This window comes from Rhipicephalus microplus, chromosome 7 (genome assembly GCF_043290135.1).
Source record: "Rhipicephalus microplus isolate Deutch F79 chromosome 7, USDA_Rmic, whole genome shotgun sequence".
Taxonomy (NCBI): domain Eukaryota; kingdom Metazoa; phylum Arthropoda; class Arachnida; order Ixodida; family Ixodidae; genus Rhipicephalus; species Rhipicephalus microplus.
In genome coordinates, this window is record NC_134706.1 from 36,518,201 (window position 1) to 36,534,956 (window position 16,756).

Sequence of the window (16,756 nt, forward strand, 5' to 3'; positions counted from 1 at the left end):
GAAAATAAGAAACCCACCGCAGTCTTTCATAGGAAATTACACGTTACGTAGGAGACAAACTCGGCATGCACAGGAAGTGAAAACCGACTCAAGAACGGTACTTCTTAAAAAAAAAAAGAAACCTTTATTAATCTTGGTTGAGTGGGGTCACATGGAACACTTAACCAGAAAAACACTAACACTTTATAAAAAGATTGTCTAATCAGAGGTATTGCAAACATATCTGAAACACTCTCACCAAAATTTCATGGCCAGCTTCACTGCTGTGAAAGATAGTTAATTAAACATGACTAATTATGCAATAGTAAGAGGAAAAAGAGTACAGTACAATTGACTCCATGCAATAGCGAGCTACAAGAATTTGGTCGCATCACCATGAAGTGCGTCGGCGTAATTTACAACTCTGACTAGAGATAGCTGTACAAGCCTTCCGCCTTTAAAGAAACCTGGTGCCTCACCTGCCACTGCACGTCCTCGTGTCGTCACCTTTCTCTGTTGCCTCCTTGCACTCGTCCAGCGCGTGGCCCGCCGTACGGATCGACGTCGTCTCATCGTCGTGCAGCGCAGTCGAGCCGGTCATGGTCCCAATCGTCACGCCAGTGACATCGCTCGTCCCGACCGTCGTGGACTTGGTGTCTTCGTCCCGGCGCAGCAGTCGCGCGCCTTGCCGCTTCTCTTCGAGCCACCTAAACCGACCCTTGAGGCCCGTGAACCAGCCGTCGTGGTCGCTAGGGGCAGTGGCCCCCACGCTGGGCGATGCGGCCAAGTGGGCCTCGATCGTGGAGTGAGATATGCTTGCCTTCTTGCTGAACTTGGAGAGGTAGTCCTTCATAGATTCCTTGACTGGCGACGACTCCTGAGCAAAGAGGAGGAAATTATTACAGTGAAAGCTCGTCAATTCGGATTTCATGGGACACTTAACCAGAAAACAGGAAAAACTCTCCAAGTTGACCAAATGGCACATTATCGAAATTATCGAAAAAACAAGAAATAAATGTTCATCTGGATCAATGCCCTTAATTTTTTTTTAGGAACACAAATTCAGTCATTTTGCTTAACAGCAGTCCAAAAGCTGCAGTTTTAGCCATTGGCAACTTCATTCACAATGCGAACATGGCTCAAGACACGTGCATTTCAATTCGAAACATCGGACTTCATGCCTTACTACGCACCAAGAATGCAATGTTAGATTGCGATCATGCCTTTCTAAAGGCACATGGCCGTTTCAGCTGTCCACAAACGCTGCTTTCCCTTCATTTGCGATGCACATTTGTGGTGCTTCACGCTTGGCGTGTCCGAATTAACCAGGTTGTGGCCAAATATGGCCGAATGAACGAGTTTGATGCCATTAAGCAACGCATATGCCCATCAGAGCCAGAAAACACGTCTGTCAGAGTTTACAAATTAACGAGAGTCAAATGAACAAAATTTTATGGTATACGTTTCTAGAGTGCCCGATACACGCAAAGGGCCTTAGGGAACACCTAGTTACTGGACAGTGGTATGAGGGGGCAGCCAGAAGTAACCAAAATAACTATTTTGCACAACACTACCGAAGTATGCAATGTTACCAGTAGGCAAGCATTAAGCAATGTTACACCTTCCAAGTTTATGGAATCCAGTGTATTCTCCCAATTAACTTTTCTATGGGTACAGTGACGCTTCTCGTGGGAACAGTTTTTGAGATGGCCTTTTGAACTGACTAGCAGGACACCGTAGAGCTTTGCTCCATGCTCTGACAAAATGACTCTGCCACTACAGCGACACTAAGCCTTGTTCACAAGAATGCTGCTATGAGCAAAGCATAAGGAAGAGTGACTTTCTTTCTGAATAAGGGTGAAATGTCGCCTCTTGATAAACTTCCTTGCGGACGTCCATCAACTTCTTGGGCGGTTGACGATGTCAAAAAATTTTGTGCACTCGTGCTCAAAAAAACAGCTGATCGACCACAAAAGAGTTGGATACGCGATATATCGCAGCTTGGAGCTCGGCACTGCGAATTTGACCAGAATACTTGGGGATAAGAAGTGGCGCTGCAAAGTTCCTACCTTGAATTTCGACAAATAGGCAAGGAGATGGACGAGCAAGAACAGGGCATCATGATTTGAAAGAACAGCTTCAAGGTGACCCGGATTTTTCCTGAACGAAATTTGACGTCCACAGAAATTTCCCTTATTGTGGCCATTACAAACAACACTGAGCGTGCAAAACTGCTTTCGCGGAAAAAACAAAAATCGCTGTATCGGGGCCTGTTGTGTCAGTATCTTTTCTTGTGGGTGTGTTTTCACACTCTGTTATGAACCAGCTCGCTCAGGAAGAAGTTATGATGATTGATTGATTGATTTACACGTGGTGTTTAATGTCCCAAAACCACCATATGATTACGAGAGACGCCGTAGTGGAGGGCTCCGGAGATTTCGACCACCTGGGGTTCTTTAACGTGCACTGAAATCTGAGCACACGGGCCTACAACATTTCCGCCTGTATCGGAAATGCAGCCGGGATTCAAACCCGCGACCTGTGGGTCAGCAGCCGAGTATTTTAGCCACTAGATCACAGCGGCGGGGCAGAAGTTATGATGACCAGAGAGAAATTGTCAAGTAGAGTGCCTTGGTTGTAATGAACTAGATAGGCATTTCACAATGCTCACTAAGTGGCAAAACTGTACTACAGTAGCTCCGCACAACACAGTGCCCGTCCGATTAATCTAGGGTACCCCCTCATTGTATAAACATCTTGTTACGCTTCATGCAACTGTTATCACAGACAAGTTTCTTAGTTTCAGCCTAGCGTTCTAGAAGGAAAAAAAAACTGAAATGCAAGTCAATTGATATTAAGCTACAGCTGAGAATTCTCACCAGCCGAGAAATAGCATGCACAAGGTTTCTGCAGCTATAATACTATGCTTGCCTAGTTCTTCTCTGCACTGCCAGATCGCACCATCTATCTGGTCTGTCCCATTTATGGTCTGTCACATTTATCGCTGCAGTATCTAGTATAATGCTAATGCAAGGAAGTTTGCGAGTGAGTTAAAACACTAGTCAAAAGATATTGACAGTGCTTTTCGATATGAGCAGTGGACCTGCTTTCAAGTATGCCCGATGTGAAATAACCAAAATTCTCTTAATTGTACAAAAAAGTTTCTGCAGAGAGTTGCCGAATGGTGTTCACATTGTGTAAAACTGAACTAAGACGAACGCTGAAAATCTTTAAACCGTTGTGCAACAGTAGATTTTGCATGACCCTGGAGATGCAATCTGTAACCCATTCTAGAGCTGCAGATTTTGAAAGACCCTGAAGATGGAAGAAATGTACTGAAATTCATTATTTAATGGACAAAACAAATCGACTCTGGAAAAGATATGTTAATTTAAAGCCTCGATTTATAGGACACTGTAGATATGGCAATTCCTAATTTTAGAGCAAAGACACTTGGCACGAGAGAACTAACGCATGCATCCACACAAGTGCTCAGCTGTCAATCCTACGAGTATAGGCATTTGTCCTCCCTTTCTTTATTAAGGACTAAATTTTTGAAACAAGAAATGTTGATGGTGTTCCAAATCTAAAACAATACAGTTATGAAGGACGACATAGTAGAGAAGTCCAGATATTCAAATAACCTGGAATTTTTTAACAAGAATCTAAATCTAAGCACACAAGCTCCTAGCATTTACCTCCATCGAAACGCAGCTCTGTGGCCAGAATTCTGTCTTGCAACCTCCAGGTCAGCAGTTGGGCAGCATAACTTGACCAACATGGCATGTAGGGCTACATTTTTTAGCGATAAAGTTCAAAATGATTAACACCCGAAAAACAGCCAAATTTTTTAGCGATTGCAGAAGTACCTCATTATGTCTGTCTATTTTATATCAGTGTTCATTATGTGAATGCTTGCTCCTTTTTTTCCCGCATATATTCGCCTTTCTGCTGTAACGCTAATCCCTGCTAAATCTGTCCATCTTTCCGGTCTCCCGAAGCTGAGCATTGCAGTCGGCTGAACAGTTGCCAAAGCTCACCACTTTGGAGTGCTCCGGTTCCGCTGGTGCAGCAACGTCGGCCGCAGGTGCTGCCCCGCCAGTCTTGCTCGAGACATCGGGAGGCTCCGGCGTGGCTTCCCTCTCAACGTTCGCAAGAGGGTGGTCCAGGACGTCCAGATCCGGTGCGCTCGTCGCTCGCCTCTCGGGCGCCGGACCGATGGAGTGCCTCCTTTCCACGGAGGCATCCCGGAAGCCTGTCCCAACGGCGGAGCGCTCTGCAGGTTGACTCGACGTCCCCACGATGGAGCTGCTGCAGTTTAATAAAAAAAAGTCGCAGCTTTGCCACAAAGTTGAAGCAATGAACGCGACAGCAACAAATGGGAATGTCACGTGCAGAATGGCAAGCCGATCGAAACGTGCTCCACGTTTACACGCACAAATGACACACGAAACGTACTCACAGGTACAGATTAACGCGAATATGCGTCTCAGTTGTTCCTTTACTGTACCTGAAAAGTGTGCCCTTTTCGCAATCAGAGACTGTGCAACGATTGCAGTGACCTTTGTGTGCCCGGCAACTACAACAGAATTGTTCCAGTGAAAGTCCAAGGCCAGCCTAGATGTATGATCCTCCCCACTGCAAGATAAGGGTGCGAGAGTGAGCATCTACCCCCCTCATCTTTGCCGGGCAAAGAAAGCGTGCGTCTTTGCCGGGCAAAGAGAGCGTCGCCGCATCGTGACGATGTGGCGACATGTGCTCACTGCGCCATCTTGCTGGTAATGCTGAAAACACAATAGTTTCCCCCGAGATGCCAGTCACCAGCGGTAAGTGGTAGAGATGAATAGCTTGCTGTTTGAACGTTGAAGGAAATGCTCCTCCCTGTCCAGTGGTCAACACCTCGCACCCACAATTTAGAGGTCCCAAGTTCGATTCTGCACCCGAGTCTTTTTCTGGATTCTTTTCTGGATTCTTTTTGTTTCTTGCATTTACCTATATAGATACGTATACATATGCCGTGAGTGACGGAAACGCCGACGACAAAATCTAGCCGAGAGAGTCCATATAATTGCTATTGCAATAAAGCAGAGAATACTGTACGATCACGTGGTAATGACGAATAAAAACACAGAATCTAAAGCACTGAAAATCGACTTACTGGGCGAAGCTGTGACCAGCAGAAAGTCACATTGCAAAACGATAGTGGCAAGTACAGTCATTTGTAGTAAGAAGACTGACTAGCAGCAAGATGCTTCAGCTTTTTATGTATGCGTCACAGTACATTCTAATGTTATGACAGATGCTTGTGTGCAATCCAGAAGGTACTCAAGAAGGACGCATTGGGCATGCAATGTTTGTAAAACAGACATCATTCGCAAAGCAGAATGCAAGTTAAAGTGCCAGCTGTGCCAAGCAAAAAAGCACGTCACAAAGACAGAAAAGCTGGTGCCCATGTCATGAATGAAAGCTACTACGCATGTCACTACTTTAACCAGCTAGAAGAGGCCCCAACTAGACTGAAGTTCCAGCAGCAGTGCCTCTGCAATGAATGAAATAGTTCCACTCATGTACTCGGCAAGGTTCTCCAACAACGAAGTCACTAAATGTCCACTTTACGACATCAGTCCAGAGTGTGCGCTCATTGGTACAGGCTTGCACGTAATTGCCTTTGAGGTAGAAAGGACGCTACCTTCTAGACCTCTACCTATGTTCTTTTGCAACACAGATTGCGGTAGTTGATAGGCTATAAATGTGTGAAATTTACATAGTTTGACACCAGGGTTCCCGAGGCAAAATTGAAAGTCAATAGAACTGAGGTCGAGGTTTTGATGAAAGTCTGTCTGGTCGGAAGAATTAAAGAGACACCCACCATGAAAACATTACGAGAAAGATCAAGGCACCCGTCACAGAAGTTGAAACATCTTTTTTTTTTTGTATTCGTTTCATGGTCAGTGTTCTTGTCTTAATTCTAGTATGAGCAGAACTGTGGGAAGAAATTACTATATTTCACAGCAGTTAATTGTATTCACAATGTAAATATCCCATTATTGTACCGTCAGTGAAGTTACATTTCCTCATAAACTGAATTCTACCCACTCAAATTACATGCCATAGTTACCTGCTGACTTCGAGCATTCCCAAAAAGCTAAAAATAAATAGAAAGTTCAGCTGAAACGCCTCATGAGCCAACGTTCAAGCTAAACATGCTACTGTTGTCACCAAAGCAACCAAGTGCCGCAAAATGTTTCAACGAGAAGTGATGTCAGAAAACTAAGCAACAACAATGCTTAACTTTAGCGCAATGTTTGTGGTATCTTCCTGGCAAATACGGTTGAAACTTGATTTAGACAAGTCATGATTGCGTTCGAATACTCTCGTAACAGCGCCCGAGAACGGCACACGAAAGCTACCACGGCATTGCTTTTGTCACCGAAGCTGTGCCAGCTCGTGTGAAAAGTCCACGAGGGCATCCTCAGGCTGGCCTGGACATAGGGCTACCATGTCTGCATGACGAAAGCTAGGGAGACATTTGGAACTATGGCAGGGTACTGATATGCTAAGACACAGCAAAGGAATGCACTGTTTGTCCATGCAGGCAGCGTGAGAAAGTTATAAAGACATGATCAGTGCTATCTGCTGCACAAACCACGTACAAAAGCAGCACTGTCTGTAGCATCATCTGGCATTTAAGAGTAATACTGGCTGCAGTGCTCAATGTTTTATGCATGGGTGTGCAGTATAGCATCGCCAAAATAAAACTAGGGCCATAGATGGGGTGCCAGGATGTTACTAGTAAAAGTACTAGTACCATTGTGTGGAAAAGATAAAATGAGTGCCAAGTTATTGCGAGTTCAGTTGACAACACTGAACTCTACGAGTATCTGCTGGGGAATTAAATTTTCTTCATTAGATTATGACTTTTGTAAAGTCGAGTTTCATTAGATTGAGTTTTGACTGCTGTGCAAAGAAATGACAAAACTCCAGACATGTCTTCAAATAATGACACAGTGTCGCAAAAGGATGCAAGTCTGTCTTGAGAATTGCCATTCGTGCAGTGGACACGACAAGAGGATCTGACGAACGTACCTGCTTCCCTGTGCCGGCTGCTGCTGCTGCTGCTGCTGGGAAGGGACGTCGTTATCCCTGGCAGATGCAATGGGCTGCAGCTCTTGGATGTCCTCGTCGCATGGATTGTAGCGGAATGACATGACGGGCGTGGGCTGCGACGTCGCCTTACCACCCGTCAGCTTAGATAGGCTCAGCCGGTGCGACATGGCGACTGTTCGGCTGATGCGCCAACACTGCACACCAAGACAAGAGCACCGTCCCATTACAGCTGTAACTACCACCACCACCACCCCTGCACGACTTTCCTATACGTACTCAGTTACAATCCTGCCCTTCACCTGTGACAGACTGTTCTAGCTAGTGTCCACTCAAACCTCAAGTTCTCGTTCTCAGGTTATGTAAATACCAAGAAATAAGGTTTTGTTGTTACTACCTAAAATGTCATGTCTGGCCAAGCATCGGTGTCGGGATCACTGACGAAATTTACCAAGCCATTCATGCTTCCTGCCTGAAAACAGCAACACAAACGTGGATCTGTATGGGATGCTAAATCTTCTGAAGCACTCTATACGTCATGGTGCGAAAATGAGCGAGCCCTAATGGTCCGGGCATTCATGCAAACTCCCTGTGGGAGGGACAGCGATGGCCATGGGTTAGCGCAGCAGTGCTAGAGTGCGCGTAAGCAACATTAGCCAATGCCAGGCATAGCTGACCACTGCAGCAGTATATATGCAAATACGGTAGGTGAGGACACTACTGGTAAAATTTGAAGATATCTGACCACAGTTACCTAGAGCTAATAATTAGCATTTAGCATGAGAAAGGCAGCATAAAGACTAAAGCGAAAGAAGCAAATTGACAGGTTTAAATAGATGTCTGTCTTCTTACTCAATTACAATAATTTTCGAGGTTTCACATCCCAAAATGATGTCATTACAAGGGACATTATGATGGAGGGCTCCAAAACCTAAAAGTGCATTTAAACCTAACTACATGGGCTTCTAGCACTTCACCTCAATTGAAAAGCAGCTACCACGGCCATGTTACTTGATAAACTATTTATCGCGACATGCACAGATGCGTTGTCACACATTTACATCTCCAGTACAGCGTCGTGGAAACAGGAGATGCATGCATTTGACTGCGTGCATCCGCAAATAGTTCACTTGTTGCATGCAAGTGCACGTGTACTTGCGAGGCTTGTTCACGACCCCTGCGCTTGTAAACTCTTTTCCCAGTTTGTTTAAAGCATCCTGATAGTCTCCCATAGCAGCACTTGAGGCCTGTGGAGTGCCTTTTGAGCTGCCGCACCCAGCACTCCCTTATCTCAGTACTTACCAGTAAAAAGCGATAGCCCTGCTGTGCAATGGAATGCACGAGTGCACAACATGGTTGACTTATCTGTCAATTCATTCTTGTCGTTTGGTAATGGTGTTTTCTATTCAACTCTGAAGGAGCCTGGCAGTTCGCACAGGGATGAAGGCGTGAACTCTGAGGTATCGGCCAAGTCGCTGTCATCAGTTGTTAACTATAAAGCATTGATTGATTGTGGGGTTTAACGTCCCAAAACCACCATTTGATTATGAGAGACGCCGTAGTGGAGGGCTCCGGAAATTTTGACCACCTGGGGTTCTTTAACGTGCACCCAAATCTGAGTACACGGGCCTACAACATTTCCGCCTCCATCGGAAATGCAGCCGCCGCAGCCGGGAATCGAACCCGCGACCTGCGGGTCAGCAGCCGAGTACCTTAGCCACTAGACCACCGCGGCGGGGCAATATAAAGCAGCTTTTCTTCTTGTTAATTGGTATTCAATTCCAAAAGAGCTAGCCATTTGTGACTTGGTGAAGAAAGCAGAATGTAGAAAGAAAAATTGTAAGAAAAGTGTAGAGGCATTGTTAACACGTGCAATGAGTAGATGACGCAACTGTGTGGGTATGGCGCCACTGATTAGAGGTTCTGTAGGCGAGAAATCATACTTGTGGTGAAAGTACATCGAGAGATTGCATTTGATGTAGGTAGGATTGCCCGTAACTTCAGAAACGACTGACCCAGTTTGCAACCTGAATGAAATAAGGGGTATGAATCAGAGTACTCATTTCTTGACACAGAACAGAACGAAGTCAGAAGATGATAGCACAAAGAAAGCTATAAAGCGGATTATTTAAATATTTCAGTAATGTTTGACGAGTGAACAGGGATCAAATTTTTTTTTTACATCCCACAAAAAGCTCGGCAACTTGATATGTGGGGTTTAACGCGCCAAGACCACTATATAATTATGAGGAACGCTGTAGTGAAGCGCTCTGGAAATTTCGACCACCTTGTGTTCTACAACGTGCACCAAAAGATGAGCACACGAGCCTACAGCTTTTTTGCCTCCATCGGAAAAGCAGCCCCCATAGCTGGGATTCGATCACGTGACCTGCAGGTCAGCAGCACAGTACCTTAGCTGCTAGACTACCACGGTGGGGCTCATAACGAATGAAAAGAGCTGTGTGTAAAACATTTTTGCTATGTTACTGTTTGTATAAACGAAGCACTTATTGCCACAGTGCTTCGCACCTTTTTAGATGCCTTTAAATTTCAGTTCTGTATATGGTTTTGCCGAATGTACTTAACATTCTCATTATTCTGAAAGGCTTATGCTTTGTTCCCTCAAAAAGAAAGAAAGAAAAACAGCCAGTTTAAAATATAGCAAGGCACGCAGCTTACAAGTGTGTAGTTTTGCATGAGATCTAGACACAGCCCAATTTTACTTCAAAACAACCCATAATATATCTATACTGTTTGCTTAAGAGGTCTCGGCTAATGTCACAACATGTGCTGTTCTTATTTACTTCAAGCTACAAGCTTTAATCGCTCGAATAATTTTTCTTTTACTTCGTAAAGATTATCAATAATGTCTGCACAGACACCGTAGCCCTTAAGTATTGCGATAGGAGCCCTGCGTTACTTTTCGAAGTGATCATCGAGTGGCTTCATTACAGGACCTTATTGCCTCAGGCATAGGCAGCTCCAAATATTTTTAAAATCCATCAATTGCAAGTGCAGTTGCAAGCATTTGTTCTTGCAACTCCGCTGCAACTGTTCAGCTTAGTTGCAAGCTTTAGTTACTTTCTACTTTTGTACTCCAGGGTGCTAAAAGCTACCCTGGAGCTTCGAAGGGGAGGAAGATGGAAATGGGGAGAGAAGCAGTCAGTTTGCAAGCCCGCATGATGACCTTGAGCAGCATTTTTTTCTGAAAAACGAGCAAGGCATGTGGCGCCGTCCTGTGGTGGCGACAGTAATTTTGCAGCTCACGACGCTCAAAATAAGCACTGGCACAGTCGTTTCAGTTTATGGCATCATTTTTTGAGAAAACAGTGAGCAATTTCTAGCAGATTTTGAGAACTTATTGTATATTTCAAGCAGTGTGCTGTACTATAATGTTTGGTTCACATGTACTCTAGAGCCTCGACCAGCGATCAATAGTGTTTTTCTGGCAATGCTGGAAAAGTGTTGCAAGGCCCTTTTAATAATCATTACATTAAAATAAAATAATTGCATTTAAATAGAATCTCGAAGGAGCAATCTCCAAAATAAAAAAATTATTTAAACTTTCAAGTGTTTACTTTCAGAATGGCAACTATCCCTGCAACTTGCACAGTGGTCGGCGCAAAAAAAAAAAAGAAACAATTCTCCTTTCCGAAATGTCTAATTCATTTTAGTTAATACCGATATAAACTATCCTAAATTCATAATGCACTTAAAGATCAGAATAAGTACAGCATATAAGATATTCGTCCTTACATAGCCACTCAGATTCACAGTATTAATTATTATTATCATGAAGAGCTGCTCTGTCCAAAACATCCAGAATGTAGCTTTTATTCACGTACAGCAAATAAACGATAAAGGCAGCATGAAACAACTTTTTGTACAGCAATGTATCGCTCAGGCTATTGTTAATAACCAAATAGAGTACATAGTATCGTATTTATACAGCTGTAACCCCAGAAAGCAACTGAAATGGTGAATGGGTTGTCTACAACAGTGTTGTTATATCCATGTAAAAAGATCTTACAGATGAGTGCATACATTAAAAAAATGCCAGGTTCGCACTGAAGGCGCAGCACAGTCGCAGCAAAAGCTGGAAGAACGTCTTTTCTAGAGCTTCTTAAACACTCCTGGGGGCTACTACTACAAGTGCACTGGCATGATACCCACTACATCATAAATCAAACTTTGTGTAGCAGAAAAGCATTCACTATGTCATAATTTATCATTCTTCAGAGCACTGTGCACTGTGCTGATGACGAATTATGCTTGAGGCTTTTGTAACGGGTCGGAACATTCGACTCGCTCATTATGCCATTTGCATTGTGCGATACCTGGTTGCTGCTGGCATTTATGCGATTCCTAACCTGGCACGAAGCCTCCACAGGGTCAGTTTGCGATAGAGTTTCAAGCACCGGCGTAGCTCAGTGGTAGAATATTGGGCTGCGACACAGAGGGCCCGGGTTTGAATCCTATTTTATCCTCAGTATTTTTTTACTTAGTTTGTTTTCCTTATTTTGTGTGACAGTAGTGCAAACATTTATAGTGGCGGCGGAGAACTTTGGCACCAAAACTGGTCCTTGTTGCGATGTCGTAACAGCTTTCACTGTAAGAAATACAAAATGTTATACAATTAATAATAAAAGAAAACTATACAAGAAGTAAAGAAAAACATTACAAAAAAAGGCAATTTGATCAAAAACGCAAAAATGCTGTTTTTTGTGAATTTAGGAATCATACAGAAAATAATAACTTGAAAAAAATACAGGAAGCAGTGACTTTGAAAAATACTGAATGGATAATAATGAAGTTGTGTCCCTGAGAAGTGTTGTTTGGACTGGCTACAGTATATGAAGAAGAATGTTCCATAATACATGTGTGTACAGGAAACCAACCATTATCAATGAGGACAGACTAAACGACAATGCTCCAATGCGAGTATTTTGAATAGTTCTTAGCGCTCCAATCTGAACCATTACTCTGAAGTATAGTGTCGTGTGGTGAAATAAAAAAAATACGAAAAGGAGGAGCCGACGCTGGCGCAACTAAAGTCCGTGCCTTCGCAGCACTCGCACGCAGCTGGTCTGGAAACAAACGGATATGTGAAGCTGCGTGAACAACCTATTCGGCTGCAGTTTCATAGTCCGACATGCAAAAAGAAACAAGCTGTTTTAAAGAATCTGCACGAGCCGCCTCCTGCGAAAGCCGAGGAAAGGCGTGTGGGAATCATGCAGGTTCATTTCATTCACTCTTATAAAGCCAGCGCTTTGTTATTTTCTTATTTTGTAACATTAGCAGGACTCTGTTCTTAAACACTGCTGGGCACATGACTACTGGCAGAAAGACGGTCGGGCTAGTCAACCATTTCAGAAGTGCATTGCAAATGAAATGCATCGCTAATGATACGAACCGATACGATATCCACCATTCTCCCATTTCTTTTATTCTTGTTTTGTACCAATTATGCACAAACTCGCCAAATGTTGTACAGTGCACTTTAAGATTTTCAAAAAGTGGCCTCTGGTAATTACTGCAGAGGGATGAAATTCAACCGAATTCACTGGACGAACAGAGAGAAACCGAAGCACAGATGAGCACAACTAGCAGCTATCTGGCGATCAGAGCAACATCGTTTTAAACCATTGCTGTGTTGTTAGTTCTGCATTCGTTTCATGTGTCAAACACCCCACAAATACAAACACAGCCCAAGAAACCAAGAAAGAATTCAATAAACCGTTATTACGATGCTCATTTATTCTGGACGTCTCAGAAAAGTGCTGCAGTTGCACTCTCCCACGTTTGGTTTCGATAGTGAAAGTAAAGTGACCCCGACTTCATCATTGCGCGAAAGTGACTAGCAGCAGTTTTTTTAATATTTGTGAGTGGCAACAGGCAGTCTGCAGGAATTTGAGAACAGTGTTGGCCTAGTTTATATGTATTACCAACCTCAGTAACACCTAAAACATCTAATTAGTGTAAAAAATAGAACCTTACAAAGCTCACGAGTGAATGAGGTAACTTCCGCTAAAAGCTTTTCTGCAATCCCAATTTTTTCTTTTTTTTTTTTTAGCCTAGCGTGGGAGCCGAGCACTCTCAATGTCTCGACCCATTGTACGTTTCATGAATACTAAAACGTGTTGGTTTGCCCTGTAGGGCTTAGCAGCATGCACGTCATGCCACCGAGATACCGAAAAAGACTGGGCCATGCCCCGGTGACGTCAATTCCATTGTTTATACATCTCTTTGCAGCTCCTCTTTTCTTTTGTTTATATCAGTTATCTGCGAGTCATGGCAAACACGCTGCTCTGCGTACTTTGCTGTTTACAGTGGCAGAGCACTTATCAGGTTCTTTTATCAATTATTTACAACTCTTCCTCATCCTTTTGAAAAAGCATTTGTTCTTAGTTTAGAGCATGACTTAATGGCGCCTGCGTGATAACCTTACTCTGCAAGCTATGAGTGACCTAATGGACATTATAAATGAATTGTTTTGGGAAATAGGCAAGTTTTGACCAGTTTCAATATAAAAAGTATACATAGACAGGATCCTTATACACTGAAGAAGTCAAGCACTGACAAAAACTGCTCACAACTCAGCCAAAATGTTATGCGAACAAGGGAGCAATTAGACTGGAGACCATTCACGAGATTTACCTGCACTGCTCACCAGTAAAATTGAAAGCCCGGGCCAGGCAAGTTGGCTCCGTTTTTCAATAGAGCGCCTGCGTGCAAGATATGCACGCAGGTTACGCGACATGCGTGTAGCATTATCTGTGAATTTCAATGTCGGCCTTGTAAACATACTTCCAGGAGTATGTTTTTTATTGCAATGCAGACACGTCCTTAGGGCAGCTTGTTTGGAGTGCATTGTATATGCACTGCAAATACTGCGTTGTGTATCCCAGAGTGAAGATGTGCTTTGCACTATTTGTTGTTTTACAACCGATAGTCGGGGGACGCGACATTGTAGCAGAGGCCAAGCAACAGTGAAGACTGGTGCATTTTGATGTAATAGCGATATTTCGACAAACTTAATACATTAGGTTAAACCTTTTCTTAAGTGATTCATATTGGTGTTACTAAAATTTTTAAGTATCTAACACGCTTATCTTGTGCAGAGTCTCGAAAGTGCACTTCATCTCTAAGTAATCAAGCTGATGCCACAGGACTGCAATCTACCACAGATGTTCGACAGTTCCGTAACCATTCAAACACGTAGCACACTTAAATGGCTAGGAGGAGTTCATGCACAACTCTGAAAAGAGATGACGAAGCGCTCTCAAGTGAGCAGCTGTGAAATCGAGGAATGACAGCTATGTTGTACGAGTGCATAACTATGTGTCAGCAAACTGTAATACACAGAAGTGTAGTAGGGTGTACCAAGTGTTAGTTCATCATAACCTGTGCCAGTGAGTCGTAGGGTGCAGCATTGTTCCACAGTGAGCACAGGCACATGGTAAGGTGCACCAGTGTATCCCAGTGTGAACAAACATACCACTGCATGTAATAGCATGCTGTAATGTATAGGAGCCTGGGCGAAACTGAAAACATGGTGCCCGCATATGCAAGAGCACCGCAATCTGTGGCTCACCCAAGGCCGCGACTCTGTGGCTATGATGTTCCAATGAGACAAACGCAGACAGTATGTCAGTATCTATCAAACGAAGCCTAACGAACACTACTCTAATCGGTGTTATCTCACTCTATTAGCCTTGTCGCTGTATGTTTGCTTTAAGCAGCAATGCTGGGTGACAAAGTTTGGAAGCAGATTAGGTCTGCAAATATGGCTTAGAGTAAGTGCCAACTTTATGTAACAATATGAAAAGATAAGCAAGTGGTGTCAACGATGTTTGTGATGTAGCAGTGCTGTTTCATGTCTGTTCCATGCACAGCCACGTGAATGAATGAAGTTTTATTGATTTGTTTGCATGACACATTGCAAAGTACCGCAACTAACAGCCACGTGAAGAGTCCTAGAGGTACTCCAATAATAGAAGTAATGAACAGTCCATGAGACAAGGATTTAAAACTGGATAGTGGAACAATGAAAATACCCTTCTCGGTCAGTTTTTTTTTTGTTGCTTAAACTGGCTTTTAGATACCAGAGTTACTGTTATACAATGATACGTTCCAATCGATTGTGCGTCTCTCTCCTTATTGATTACCATTCACGGACAGCCAATATTCCACTGATAACGCGAACAACGCTTTGTCCCGACCATCGACAGCGCATGGAACGGAACATCGTTTATACAATCATCGCTAAAAACTCACAGACCAAACCTAAAAATCACCTTGCAAGCCAATGGATAAATACTCTCAAGGTCTTATATGCATTCACTTAAGACAACTCTAAAGCAAAAACCATTTTCTTTCTTTTCAATTGGTGTACTGATCTTGCCCTGCCACCACGAAAGCTTTTTTGTGTGGTTTATGCAGTTTTTCACTGCCTCAAAGACCAGAGGCACCTCACCTCGTTTTTAAATTGCCTCCCTGATTGAACACTTTTAGATTGCGCTACACTGTCTGTGATGACATCATTGAGGTGTCAATACCTGATGATGGATGCTAAATGCCGCCAAGTGGGATGATGACGGTCAAATTTTGTGTTTAGTCAGGCATTTGTGGCTTTCGCCTTAATAAAATAGTTCATTCAGATGGACCAGAGAAAAACGCAATGATTTAGGACAGAAATAGGTGCACCCTTATTTGTAACCTATAATACAAAAACATAAGGCCACGTTCATCATCATGCCTTGGCCTCCATTAATTAATATAAAATGTTGGCAGGTAACTTGTGTCACCCCAAACTTTGTACTTTCCTTTGGCTCTTAGTTTTCTCAACATGCTTTCTTGGAAGACAAAACAGAATGGGACACAGGGGAAAGACCAATTTCGTGTTCACAATTATCGCGGCAACTAAGAAGCGCAACCAACCAGACCAAGTCAAGCGCTGCCACAATAGTCCAAAAGTTTTCCGATGTACACATCACAACACTGGCCAAACATTAAACGTTTAGCCACAGCATGAGTAAACAGAAACAATGAAAGAACCAACACAATGACTTGTGTTACGTCCTTTTATTGTTCCAGTTCATTTGTGCTATACATAAACACGCAGTTCACAGATTTGCCCAGCTAGCTATAATACACTGCTTCATGTATTCATAAGAATATTGTTATGGTGCACCATTGACAGAAGCAAGCGCAGCACTTTGCGAAGAGAACGAAGACGCCTGTGCGTTAGACGCTTGCGCGAGAGGCAACTCAGCCATCTTTGTTCGGCTGCCGATTCTCTGTGGACGCTATATTATAAACCTAGATCTTGCCCAGTCTCAATATATTCTGCAATACCTTTTCTCCAAGTAACATTTTGGTGGAGGTGCTCGGTATTGATCCTGGCACCTACTTTCTACCTCTAATTCTTGCATTTTTCGTATTTAACATCGGTGTACCGTCTGGAATGTTACTTGGAGAAAAGGTGTTGCGAATATATTGAGACGGGGTGAGATCTAGGTTTACAGTATAGCATCCACAGAGAATCGGCAGCCAAACAAGATGGCTGAGTAGCCTCTCGCGCAAGCGTCTAACGCACAGGCGTCTTCGTCCTCTTTGCAAAGTGCTACGCTTGCTGCTGTTGATGGTGCACCATAACAATATCATCCACCTT

General features: G+C 43.4%; 1 protein-coding gene across 4 annotated transcripts in view; it reads right to left on the reverse strand.

Moving 5' to 3' along the window:
* LOC119180193 (testis-expressed protein 2) overlaps positions 1 to 16,756 on the reverse strand; it is a 38,857-nt gene that overhangs the window by 19,752 nt on the left and 2,349 nt on the right. For 3 of the 4 annotated variants that reach the window (XM_075869027.1, XM_037431336.2, XM_075869028.1), the window contains exons 2-4: positions 7,066 to 7,280; positions 4,020 to 4,290; positions 459 to 856 (exon numbers count right to left, since the gene is read on the reverse strand). In XM_075869027.1, the coding sequence (XP_075725142.1) occupies positions 459 to 856; positions 4,020 to 4,290; positions 7,066 to 7,253 (857 nt within the window). In that variant the 5' untranslated portion in view covers positions 7,254 to 7,280. The remainder of the gene's footprint in view (positions 1 to 458; positions 857 to 4,019; positions 4,291 to 7,065; positions 7,281 to 16,756) is intronic. The other variant, XM_075869026.1, reaches the window with a different exon arrangement.